The 13,582-nt window shown below is 43.5% G+C and overlaps 1 protein-coding gene across 1 annotated transcript in view; it reads right to left on the bottom strand.

Moving 5' to 3' along the window:
- Positions 1-526: 526 nt before the first annotated feature.
- LDLRAD3 (low density lipoprotein receptor class A domain containing 3) overlaps positions 527-13,582 on the bottom strand; it is a 254,605-nt gene continuing 241,549 nt past the window's right edge. The window contains exons 5-6 of the mRNA XM_074276373.1: positions 5,931-6,276; positions 527-4,726 (exon numbers count right to left, since the gene is read on the bottom strand). Of these exons, the coding sequence (XP_074132474.1) occupies positions 4,465-4,726; positions 5,931-6,276 (608 nt within the window). The 3' untranslated portion in view covers positions 527-4,464. The remainder of the gene's footprint in view (positions 4,727-5,930; positions 6,277-13,582) is intronic.

Here is a 13,582-nt window from a genome sequence, read left to right as displayed (position 1 = left end):
AGGAGATGGTTCCTTAAGAGTGAGTGTTTGAAGGACTAGCCCATGTCAGTAGTAAATGACAGAACTGGGATTCAAATTGAGGCTTTGTCCTCTGCCTTGTATGAGGTCATCAATCCAGAAGGGACCTGAGAGATTAAATCAGTTGAGTCATTAATTTTACAGATGAGGAAACTGAGGCTCATAGAAGTTAGTGGCTTACTTAATATCGCAAAGTAGTAAATTGCAGAGCCAAAGTATTAGAATTATTGTGTGCTTAAGGCCCTCTTGTGTCTTAAAGAAGAATTCTAGGCCCCATATGAAAGACAGTGAGGAGATAATTAGCAGTTTACTTTGCATATTCATACATCCTCATCTTGTGACTATTCCTTTCTTTTTTATTTGGGTGCAAATGGTTTCAGAAATAAAGCTGTTATAAATGCTTGGAACAGAGGAACAGGCACAGACAGAAATAACAATTTATTGGTTTTGATCCAATAAATATCTGTAATAGAGTCGAAAAGGAAGAGGTCAAGAAACATCGACACCATTAGCAAGAGTGAAACTGCAAGTTTATTCGAGAGTATAAAAATTAAAAAAAAAACCCTAAAACACACAATCTTTCCAGTTTACAGTGACTCTGAGCATCACACAATGACCATTACAGCCCATTCCTTCCTTTTCCTCTTTTGCATTAAATGTCAACGTTGAGGTAGGGAGGGAGAGGAAGGGACTTTGAAGCAGAAGCATCCTGGGAAAGTTAGTCCTGGGAAATAAAAGGCCTAGGCAGCTGATCTCAATTCCTAGAATAGAGTCCAGCTTCTTTTTCTTTTGTAGTGTGTGAAGTAACATCTCCCAATGGGAAGGAGTTAAGAATGATTGCTGGCCACTTGCTTGCCTACTTAAGAACAAAAAATGGCAGCTCTGAGGCCCTGTTTATATTTTTACAGCATCCATTAAAAAAAATCAAATCTGTAATAAAAATGTCCCTATGTTCTTTCGTCATTAATAGTTTTTCCTTATCTATGAAGACCATTTGTCTTCCCTAAGATGTCTAGAAGCAGGAGAGAGTATGAGATTAACTCACTGCCCTATTAATTAAAATTGAAATCCTTTTCCCTGACCAACTTCCAGAGCAATGGAAGATGTTCCTTTGAACTATCAAAGGCCAGAAATAAAACCAATCAATTTAACTTAGAGATGATGTTTTATCCAGCCAAAATTTCTTCAAAATCCATGCTGCAACCAGAACTTTTTTTTTTTTTTGATCATCGGGCTATAGACAAAATTAATATGATGCTATTTCAGAAACAAAGACACACGGCTAGTTGTCCTTTATTAAAAATTCCAGAGTGTCTAGCTGGCTCTTTTATGAGTACCTTGAAACCATTTGCTTCAAAACAAGGTCAATTCAGCAAACTTCCCCTCTCACCCCCATCCCTCCCTCATCACCTGTTGCATAAGTCATTGGATCAAATACACCATTTGCCATTTCTTTATCCAAGGAAGGGGAGTGAGCGGTCTGGCTCAGAGCTTCTCCAAGACATCGTCGTTCAGTTCCAGTCGTAACAGGCATCAGTGTGACTTGACAAAATGTTGCATAAGGCTCTATCCCAGGAGGTGAGTAGACAGTTCTCCTAAAATTCCTGCATGGAGAACTGCTTCCTTCTCCCCCCTAAGCCCCCACTACCTCCCTCTCCAGTCCACAGTCAAGGTCAAAAGGCTACCAGCACAGCGCCTCGGATCAGAGAGAGGAACATTTTTCTGTTTCTATTTCCTTCAAGAATATGATAAATAATAGCCCCCAAAGTGCATTAAGTGCACAAACTCCTAGCACGTGGGTTAGTCCAGTGTGGCTTGTTACCAAAGGTTTATGGATGAAAAAGGCACGATCTCCTTTTACATCTATCTCTCTTTGGACCGCATTTAAAAAAAAAAGTACATCTTTCCTGTACACATATAAATAGGCCCTTAACTAGAAGGGAAAACACAAACACACCATTTCAAATGTATTTCTGGCCTGGGTTGGGGGCAGGGATGGGAAGAAGTCCATATGGAGCACGGTTGATTCCAACTATTCACTGCTTGTCGTCTTTGCTTTCCAAAGCCACGTTCAGAGAACGTCTGGGTGGCCTGAGAAGGGACAGATGGTCTGTGGGAGTGAAGCTCACCCATCCCACCTGGGATTAGCCGTTCAGTTCAAATCAACAAGCAGTTTCATAGGTGCGAACTATGGCCCAGGCCCTGTTCTATGTGTTGGGGGGAGACGAAGGTAGCAAACTCAATAGTCCCTGCCCTCGGGGAGCTTACATTCTAATATGAACTCCGGCTCTCAAGAGAGTTCAAAACTAAGAAACTCTTAAGGCCCTCGTAGTCAGGGGCCAACAGATAAGTCTTCAAATCAACATTTTAAATTATGGATATGGATTTAGAACAGATGCCTGGACCAACTGTGACAGAGACAGTTTTATGTGATGGATAAGAGCAGACGTCATGGGGCCAGGGAAACTTGGTTCAAATCCCACCACAAACACTTACTAGCTATATGACCACAGACAAATCACTTCATTCCCCATGAACCTCAGTTTTCTCATCAGCAAATGGGGATAATAATACTTGTAGTACTTTCCTCAGAAGGCTGTTGTGAGGATCAAATGAAACCATCTACATAAAGCACTAGGAAACCTTTAAATGTTCAGTATCAGGTTTTATTTCCTTCATTTTTTCTTTTAAATAAATTTTGGATCTGGGAATTCATCCCTGTGGGAAATTCCTGGAGAACGCCACTCTCCCTCCCACCTCCTAAAATTTAACTTGGCCCCTACTCTACAATTTATGGTTTTTGAAGGTTGCCTTGCTTAAGGTCACTCATCCAGTATGGACGTCAGGACTTCTTGACTCTAAAGTCATCTCTATCTCGTGTACTATACTTATGAGTTTGGATCACTGTGATGATTGGGAGGCAGAAGGGGGGAAATTGTGGCTGACCTGGGCTCAGCTTGGAGGGACAAGCTTCCCAGGAAAGGATGAGAGGCTCTGGACCTTTATCTTGGCTCACTCATCATTTCAAGACCAGAGGACGTGCTTTAGGGGCTGGAGCCGCAAGGGGTGGTGAGAACAATCGGAGCCTTGGGAAAGGAGGCCCAAAGTGGAATCGATTTGGGCTGACATAATTCAGAGTCCCTCCAAAGTCCATTCCATTTAGCACCATTTCTTACGTGTAGCATCCCAAGCTAGAGGCCCTGTGGACAGAGTCAACCATCTTTAGATTAAAGGGGAATGTAATCTGAGGTCTGTGAATTTATCTTTTTAAAAATATGTCCTGATAACTGTACTCCATGGTAACTGGTTTCCTTTATAGCCCTATGTATTTTATTTGGCATAAAAATGTATGGCAGCTAAGCAGAGATGAGTGGACCTGGAGTCACGATGGACCTGCGTTCAAATGCGGCCTCAGATACTAGCTGTGTGACCCTGGACAAGTACTTACTCTGTGTCTGCCTCAGTTCTGAAATCTGCAAAATGGGGATAATAATAGTACTTACCTCAAGGGTCAAATGAGATTTTGTTTGTAAAGCATTTCGTAAACCTCAAAGGCCTATGTAAATGGTAGCTATTATTATTATTAATTTTATGTTCTTAGAAACATGATTCTGAAAACGATTCCCTGCCAAAGGGGTCCACGACACACAGAGTTCCACCACTTCCTGACTTGCCAGTGATATTTTCCAGGCCATTTTTATGGCCTTGGCCGCTGTGTCCTCCCTATTCTGATCTGAAGCACAGAGCAAGATTAAGTAGCATTAGGGCACACTATCCCATCTAGGTCTTTGGATCAGGTTAAATCATACTAAAAGGTTGTCCTTTAAAAGGATTTTAAAACACTATTTTTTCTCCTTGTCAACAGATTCAAGTCATTTTAGTGACCACCACAGAGGGGTGTGTGTGTGTGTGTGTGTGTGTGTGTGTATATGTATGTATGTGTATGTGTGTAGAGACAGAGATAGGCAGAGAAAGAGACAGACAAAGAGAGGCACATAGAGAAAGAGAAGGAATTGGAGAGACAGAGAGAGAGAGAGAGAGAGAGAGAGAGAGAGAGAGAGAGAGAGAGAGAGAGAGAGAGAGAGAGAGAGAGAGAGAGAGAGAGAGAGAGAGAGAGAGAGAGAGAGAGAGAGAGAGAGAGAGAAAAGGAGAAAGAGAGAGAGAGAAGGAGAAGAGGACAGGGAAGAGCCAGGGAAGCATCTTGAATAGGGAGTCTTGTAATCATGGGAGCCTGAGGATAATAGCACAAGAGTGACCTAAAGGGTAAAACACAAATCTTATCAACTGGCATCCTTGGAAAAGTGCCCCATTTCCCTCCCTCCAAGTCCCCCTGACCCATCCCCTTGTGATCTAAAGACCAACGGCCAACCATAAGCACAAAGATAGCAACATGGTAACAAGCCACAGTAGATTAACCCATATGGACTTTTAAAAAATGACTGGATTTTATAGGTTCCCCATCGTGCCTGAGCTGAGCAGTGAGTCACTTGGCTCTGGTGTTCTCTCTGGAGATGGATGAGGGTGGTTGGTGTAGCTGCCGCTGTCCTGGGGCTGGCTGTCGGAGGTGCTGAGGAGGCCACCGTCTGCTGCTGGGCTGCAGCTTGCTGTGCTCCCGGCTCGGGAGCGATAGGGGGGCAGCTCTGTTTGACTCAAGGAGTCGCCTTCTGAAGAGTACGGGGGAGGAGGGAGGTCGAACCACGGGGGTCTGCTGTAAATGGGAAAGGGAGACAAAGAAGGAAAAGAAGGGAGGGAGAAAGAAGAAGTCAGAGACTGTGGTTCTGGCAAAGGGATGCTTCTCTTTGGAATCATTCATTTCCAGCTGTCCTAAGAGGAGAAACAGGGGACCCTCTTCTAACACACACACACACACACACACACACACACACACACACACACACACACACAGGTATCTATGTATTTATCTATCCTTCCTTCCATCTATCCATCCATCCATCTATCTATCTATCTATCTATCTGTCTGTCTGTCTGTCTGTCTGTCTGTCTATTGGGTCATAGTCCCAGTGCTTAAAAGGACCTTACAGGCCATCTAGCACACTCCCTTTGTATTCCAATCCCTTTGCATGCCAAATAAGAAAAACCAAGATTAACCCATATTAACTCAGGATTGATTTTAATTTAAACTGAGACGAACACAGATGGACTTTTTTAATGACTGGATTTTTATAGGTCCCCCATTGTGCCTGAGCTGAGCAGTGAGCCACTTGGCTCTGTGAGATTTATCCATATTAAATGAATTATTATTTTAATTGTTATCATGTTAAAGCATTAATTGAGATTAAATGACTCACTGTAAGTCACAAAGATAGTAAGTGAGAAATCCTGGTTTCAAATCCAGTTCTCTGGATCCTGTGGCCATTTCTCTGCAACATTTAGGCCAATTTCCTCACCTACAAAATGAGAGTGGCGGACCACCACGGTCCCTTGCACCTTTCATTCTTATTATAATGGATTGAGTTTATATCATCTCATTATGGCATATAATTATTTACTGAGCAATTAGCTTGTTCTCATATTTTCCTGTTACTGATGTCTGGGATCACAAAGGTCCAGTGTGAGTAACGAACGCAAGGCTGGACTTGGAAGAGCTGGATCTAATTCCTACCTTCCTCTTGCAAGCACGGTGATTTGGGCAATTTTTTTACCTCTCAGTTTTCCCATCTGTATGATGATTTCTAGAGTCCCCTTTACCCTTTGAATCTATGATACAACATGGGAGCTGGATGGCTCCAGTGTCCAGGGAAGACGCACTTACGTACAGATAGGAAAACTAAGACAAAGAATTGGCCGATGGCTTTTCCTACACCAACGAAATCTTAGGGTTAGACTAAAAATAAAAGCCAGGACTCGGTTTTGAGTGCTATTGGGTTCACTGGGTTTTCTGAGATGCTCACCTTTGGTCCAGCACGGCTTCGGAGTAGGAGGGAGGGGAGTCCAAGTCCAGGGAATTGTGGTAGACCTGATTGGACACATACTGGATGCCATTGTTGACATTGTAGGTGACGCTGCAGCGATGAGGGTGGTCAAGAACTACCAGGCGGGAGAGAAGCACGGGATGCTGCAGTCTGTGTACAGGCAGGGTCATGAGATTATTTCTCTTCCGCTGATGATGCAACACTAGGGCGAGGAGGGCTACCACCAGCACGAAGATGACGGAGCTGCCGATGATCGCATAGGTGATGCTGGGGTAGTAGAGCAGCTGGTTCTCTGGTGTCACGTAGACCTGCCCGCTGCCCGCCTCTGCCACGTGGGAAGAGGAGATGAGACAAAAGGGAAAGGACGGTTAGTGGTAACGTTGCTACCCAAGAAGCAACTTTAGACTGTATTAAAAAGTGCTAAACCAATCTTGGTCGAGGGCTCAAAGTTCTTTGTTTATTCCATAGGGTGCACGCGCTCTCTGCAAAACATTCTGACTAGACTTGATATGAAACAAACAAACAAACAAACAAAAAACAGCTTTTCCTTTTCCAGTCCTTTTCTGGCTCCAAATCCCAAGACTCCCATATCATCACTGGGGGGGAGGGGAATCAAGCATTTATTTTTTTATGTTATATTTTTTTATTATAATTTTTTATTGACAGTACATATGCCTGGGTAATTTTTTTTACAACATTATCCCTCATACTCCCTTCTGTTCTGACTTTTCCCTTCCCTCCCTCCACCCTCTCCCCTAGATGGCAGGCATCTGTTAAATATGTTACATTATCTGTTAAATATGTTATATCCTAGATATAGCCTAGATTCAATAGATGTGTGCAGAACTGAACAGTTCTCTTGTTGCACAGGGAGAATTGGATTCAGAAGGTAAAAATAACCTGGGAAGAAAAACAAAAGTGCAAAAAGTTTATTTACACTTATTTCCCAGTGTTCCTTTTCTCGGTGTGGCTGATTCTGTCCATCATTGGAAACCAAGCATTTATTAAAGGCCTACTCTTTCCATCCTAGGCAAGTCCTTTCAGTTCTCTTGCCTCAATTTCCTCATCTGTAAAATGGGGATGTTATGGATACTGAAGGCTTCTCTTCCTGTGTGGCAGAGGCCAGCAGCGAGTAGGTCTGCCTGACTTCAGAGAACCAAATGCTATAAAGAAAAGGGCAATGGGCACAATATGTAGCTACTGTGGGCAAGGAATAAAAATGACTACCATGTAGAACAGTGACATCAAAATCCAATAGAAATTAGAGCTGTTAGACTAGACATAAGACTGGATATTGACTTAGAAAATGACCAATAAACATCTATGTCATATTGTATTTTTATTTATTTTGTAAAATATTTCCTAATTATTTTAGTCTGTTTCAGGGTGTACTTTGGGAGTGTAGTGGGCCACATATCTGGTATCTGATGCTTTAAGGTTTGGACTCTTATCATTACAGACTCTTTTTAGCTCTGTAGAACTCCTCCCATATATATTGTCAATGAATCCTCATAATAACCTTATGAGGTAACTACTTTCATCACCCTCATTTTGGGGGACTTGCCCAGGATCACACAGCTATCTGAGGCTGGATTTGAATTCAGGTCTTCCCGATTTTACTGGCAGCTAGGTGGTACAATGGATAGAGTGCCAAATCTGGAGAGCAGAAGATTCAACTTCCTGAGTTCAAATCTTGCTTCAGATACTAGCTGTGGGACCAAGTGGCCAAGTCCCTTAAACTTGTGTGCCTCAGTTTCCTAATATGTAAAATGAGCTAAAGAAGGAAATAACAAACTACTGCAGTAGCTGTGTCACCCTGGACAAGTCATTTAAACTTATATGAGCCTCAGTTTCCTCATCTGTAAAATGAGCTAGAGAAGGAAATGGCAAACCACTGCAATAACTGTGTTACCCTGGACAAGTCACTTAAACTTATATGAGTCTCAGTTTCCTCATCTGTAAAATGAATTAGAGGAGGAAATGGCAAACTACTTCACTATCTCTGCCAAGAAAAGCCCAAATGGGGTTACAGGCTGAACAACAACTTCCTGATTCCGGGTCCTGCATTCTAACCGCTGCACCACCCAGTATCTGTGGAAGCATGTCAAGCCAAAGACAAAGACAGAAGGAACGGGAAAAGAAAAGCTAACCACAGTTTCCGTTTTACTTGGATCTGCCTGAGGTCACACTTGCTGTAAGGAGAAGAGCCTGGATACCAACCAGATTCTCTGACCAACTTCAGGTGGGCTCCGGGCCAAGCTACAGCAAGAATGACCCATCCTCTCCAAAGAGATGCTCTTCTCTCCCCTCTGCACCCAGATGTGCCAGATGATGATATGGAAGCATCTCCCCAGTTATCATCACTGCTTCCCTGATAGATTTTCTGAAATGAATCTCAAGTGCTTGGAACCCATTTAAACATCTCATCTACAAGATGGAAGAGCTACAAGGAGAGAAGAAATGCCAAGGATTAAGTCTGTGTGAGGGGAACAAAATCTACTTTGGATTTTCTTATAAATGGTTAGCTGCCAGTCAACTCTTGGGAAGAAGGGACAGAGCTCCATCTTTGACAGACTTTTCCTGGAGACCCTCTAGAGCAGGGGTCCTCAAACTACGGCCTGTGGGACAGATGTGGCCGCTGAGGACATTTAGGTTATGGCAAACGGGCTGAGGGGCGGAGACAGAGTGGGAGCTTTTGTTTTTACTCTAGTCCGGCCCTCCCACAGTCTGAGGGACCGTGAACTGGCCCCTATTTTAAAAGTGTGAGGACCATTGGCCTAGAGGCCGAAAAGATGGATGAGAATGTATACATGTGTGTGATTATTTCAGACCTGGGTCTTAACTCAAAATATCACTCCAGATCCCCACCCAATTCCTGACCTTCTGACAGATGTTTCTATTTAATATGGAAACTTGGGGAAAGAGAATCCATTTTCAGGCTTTCTCTGTTCTCTTCTCTTCAGGACCCACTGTTATTTTCTCCAGTTGCCCTGATGGACAAAGGCTAGAAAAATTCCATTATCTCTGTGGTGCTCAGGATCCAATTAATTACCAGTGTGTTATTTTGAAAGGAGGAAGGTGGATGAGGAGTGGGGGAAGGGCCGACTTTTCACTGAGCCGACAAGTCCGCCTGGCGTTTTCAGAACACCGACTTCTGTGTAAGCGATTGAGGTCTTAAGAGTCCATCTGGGATTCCTCCTTAAAATGACTGGAATGTAAAATGGCTGTATATTCTAACAGTCTCGTTTACATTTCTGAGAGCAGACTCTCTCCAGATTTCCCCACTTTGGCAGGAGAGGGGGAAAAATCACACATGCTTGGGAGATTATGACATTGCATAACTCAGCAGTGCTTGGTGTAATTTCCACTGTGTTCAAAATGTCATCTTTTATTAAATCATTAACTAGACCTACTTTTCTAAAGAGCTTAATGAGTCTCCTGGCCAATTATTAATATCACACTCGCCTTGTCCCTCAAACTCTAAGCACGGCAAATCAGGGAAGTTTCCATCTCTTCCCATTTCTCCCTTGAGCTCCGGCTGTTTCTTTCTCCTCTCGTGGATTCCCACTATCACAGCTGGCAAAGAGCTCAGCGGATGTCTGATTCAGGGGCGTCAAGCTCAAGCAGAACACTTAGCCTTTCATAAAGATCCCTGCCGCTGTTTATCGGCTTGGCAAGCCACATATTTGTTATTGTTCGGTCACGTCCACTTTTTGTGACCCTATTTGACGTTTTCTCGACAGAGATGATGGAATGATTGGCCACTGTCTTCTCCTGCTCATTTTACAGATTAAGGAAACTGAGGCAGACAGAGTGAAGGGACTTGGCCAGGATCATGCAGCTACTGAGTGTCTGAGACTAGATTTGAACTCAGGAAGCTGATTCTTTCTGACTTCAGGCTCAGTACTCTACCTTTGTCACCTCGCTGCTGGTCTGGCACATCGTAAGTGCATAATACATGCTCTGGCACATAGTAAGTGCATAATACATGCTCAATAATCAATACGTCTTTGTATGCCATGATTTTTCTTTTCTGTCTGCCTCTTCTACCCCCAGCAAAATGTCACCTTTTTGAAGGCAATGAGTGTTTTCACCTTTCTTTGTTTTGGGGATAGAACTTAGTACAATGACTGAGACATGGTAAACATTGCTTGCTGAGTAGGACTTGAAGAAGCAAGTGATATGAGAAGACACCTCCAGGCTGTCCCTTTGTAGAAGTGGCAGATCCACAAGAGCTGTTCATTGACCATCTTTTCAGCCTGTTCATATGGACAGATTAGTTAAAATGATTTTTTCTTCTTTTTCCCTTAAAATTTTATTTATTTATTTATTATTATTATTATTTATATGGGATGACTCTGGGAGGGAGAAAGATACTAAGGAAAATTATGATGTTATATTAAAAAGACATCAATAAACTTCATTAAAATGCTTGTTGATGGTTAACTGATACTGAGCAGAGTGTCTAGCATACAGTAGGCAATTAATCAATGCTTACTGACTAAGTGCTTCATTGAATCAACAAAGTGAAGCTATACCTAGACACAGCAAGGAAATTAGTTTACATTTGTATCAACCATTACGGTTTATAAAGTCTCTTTTTCACACCAATTTTTGGAAATAGGCAGTGCACAGAGTACCAAGCCCATTGATCAGGTAAAGAAATTGAAAATCAGGACCGTTCATTGATTGGTTCCAGAAGAACATGACTAGAAAGTGTTGGATCTGGGAGAGAAACAAAGGCTTCTCACTTCTAGGATATATGCCCTGTCTGCTCCACAGTCCGAGGAAAACACCACTCGAACCTTTCCTACTTTCCTATTCCTACTGATTGTGTCCTTCCAGCAGCTGATTCAGTGAAGCTGGGGCCTTCAGAATGGCTACAGATTGGAGAAATATAACTAGAGCTGCCCAGTTGAGAGAGAGACAGACAGACAGAGAGAGAGAGAGAGACAGAGAGAGACAGAGAGACAGACAGAGAGAGAGACAGAGAGAGAGAGAGAGACAGAGAGAGAGAGAGAGAGACAGAGAGAGAGAGAGAGACAGAGAGAGAGAGAGAGAGACAGAGAGAGACAGAGAGACAGACAGAGAGAGAGACAGAGAGAGAGAGAGAGACAGAGAGAGAGAGAGACAGAGAGAGAGAGAGAGAGAGAGAGAGAGAGAGAGAGAGAGAGAGACAGAGACAGAGACAAAGATAGAGATAGAGAAATAGAGACAGAGAGAGAGAGACAGAGAGAGAGAGAGACAGACAGAGACAGAGACAGAGAGAGAGACAGACAGAGAGAGAGACAGACAGAGTGAGAGACACACAGAGAGAGAGAGAGAGAGAGAGAGAGAGAGAGAGAGAGAGAGAGAGAGAGAGAGAGAGAGAGAGAGAAAGAGAGACAGGCAGACAGAGAGAGAGAGGCAGACAGAGAGAGAGAGACAGACAGAGAGAGAGACAGAGAGAGAGAGAAAGAGAGAGAGAGAGAGAGAGAGAGAGAGAGAAAGAGAGAGAGAGAGAGAGAGAGAGAGAGAAAGAGAGAGAGACTGAGAGAGACTGAGAGAGACTGAGAGACAGAGAGACAGAGAGAAGGAGAGAGAGATAGAGAAAGAGAGAGAGACAGGCAGACAGAGAGAGAGAGGCAGACAGAGAGAGAGAGAGAGACAGAGAGAGAGAGAGAGAGAGACAGAGAGAGACTGAGAGAGACTGAGAGACAGAGAGAGAGAAGGAGAGAGAGATAGAGAAAGAGAGATGGAGAGAGAGACGAAGAGAGGAGAGAGAGACAGGCAGAGAGGAGAGAAGGGAGAGACACTCAGAGACAGAGAAAGAGACAGAGGGAAAGAGAAAGAGACAGATAAGAGATATGAAGGGGAGGAGGTGGGGAAAGAATGGAGAGAAAGGGGGAAGACAGAGATACTCAGAGAAACAGAGAAAGAGAAAGGCAGAGACAGAGAGAGGGGAGATTTGGGGGAATCCTCTTGCGACTTCACTCTGCTAGCTCTAGAATTTACCCACCAGGCCTGCATCCCATTGGGTTTCCTCATTATCATCATCAAATAAAATCTATTAAGTAGCGGGGAGAGCAGAGCCGCTCGTTGAGCTCACCTGGTTATGCAGCCAGCTCCTTGAAGTGCTAAATGAGCAATCCCACCCAGGCGCTTTCCCATCCTCTGCCTACTCTGCCGTTTCCTCCATTTGACAAGGGCTGGAGAGGCGCAGGGTGGTTTAATTCCAGTCCCAAGGAGCTGAAGCCTCCCTTGGTTCTGTTCCCCAGATCCGCGGATCCGGATGACGCCCCGCACAGAATCAGTTCATCAACGCCACTTCCACCCATTAAATCTTATTACTTGGGAAATGCTGATGGTGCAGGCAGGGAGCTTTTGAGTGTAAAAAACTTTCTGGATAATTTAGGGAAAAGGGCTGAGAAGAGAAACATTCCAAGTGGCACTCACCGCTGTTGCTTTATTAACCATGAAGAAATTCACACTTTCTCAAGTTTTTCAAACATCTGAGTACAAATCGTACAGGGCCCCGCTGACCTGGAGTGGAGGGCTGTTATTTCGCCCTTCATCCTCTGCTGCCCCAGCCCAGAAAGCTCGCACTTCAATGGTCACGGAGTCCTTGAGGCCCTGCACGGAATAAGTCTCGGCCCCCTCCGCTCAAGGTCCCTTTGGTGTGCGAGCTCACACGCATCCGTGCAGAGAGCTGGAGGGGCCGTTTCCCTCTCCAGCTCATTTGACGAATGAGAAAATGCACATGAGCTCCATTTGCCTTAGTTTCCTCATCTGTCAAATGAGCTGGAGAAGGAAGCGGTAAATCAACTCGGTATCTCTTCGAAGAGAGCCCCAGTGGGATCATGAACAAAAATGACTAAATAACAAGGACAAGGGACTGAATCCGATTTATTACCTCAGTTTTCTCATCTGTAAAAATGAATAGGAGAAGGAACTAAAAAACACCCCAGTCTCTCTGCCAAGAAGACTCCGATTGGTGCCCCTGCCCTGGAGTCAGGAGGACCTGAGTCCAAATCTGGTCTCAGACATTTAACACTTCCTAGCTGTGTGACCCCAATTGCCTCAACAAAAATAAAATACAACAACAACAAAAAAAAACAAAGAAAAAAAAGAGAAAACTCCAATTGGGGTCAAGAAGAATTGGACATGACTGGACACCATCATCACCAACAAGGGGCCAAGGGAATGAGGGAAATGTGAGGTGGCCTAAGATCCAAAGGAATTCCCCTCTAATAGTAGAATTTCACATATTTTGATAAGTAATGGGAAAAGACCTCATATTGGACCGAATATAGGTTATATTTTTTTTTTCCTGCAGCACTAGGCTTAATGCTAGAAGGTGCCTTCATCAGTCAGTCAAGCAATCAATGCTCATTAAATATCCACTCTGTGGCAAACATGGTGCTTATAGATCTAGTTCAATCCCCTTATTTTACATAAAGGTAAAATGAGGACCAGAGTAGAAATGTGACTTGCCTAAAGGGTACATTGGCAATAATTATAATACTAATTTAATATATATATATACATATATATATATACACCATAATGCTATATTGTTTTAAAGTTTGCAAGAAACTTTGACACACATTATTTCATTTGAACAACAATATCGCTCCTGTGAAGGAGATGCT

Source organism: Sminthopsis crassicaudata, chromosome 6 (genome assembly GCF_048593235.1).
Source record: "Sminthopsis crassicaudata isolate SCR6 chromosome 6, ASM4859323v1, whole genome shotgun sequence".
Classification (NCBI taxonomy): domain Eukaryota; kingdom Metazoa; phylum Chordata; class Mammalia; order Dasyuromorphia; family Dasyuridae; genus Sminthopsis; species Sminthopsis crassicaudata.
The sequence above is the reverse complement of the archived record's forward strand: the minus strand, read 5'-3'. Positions and strand labels throughout refer to the sequence as shown.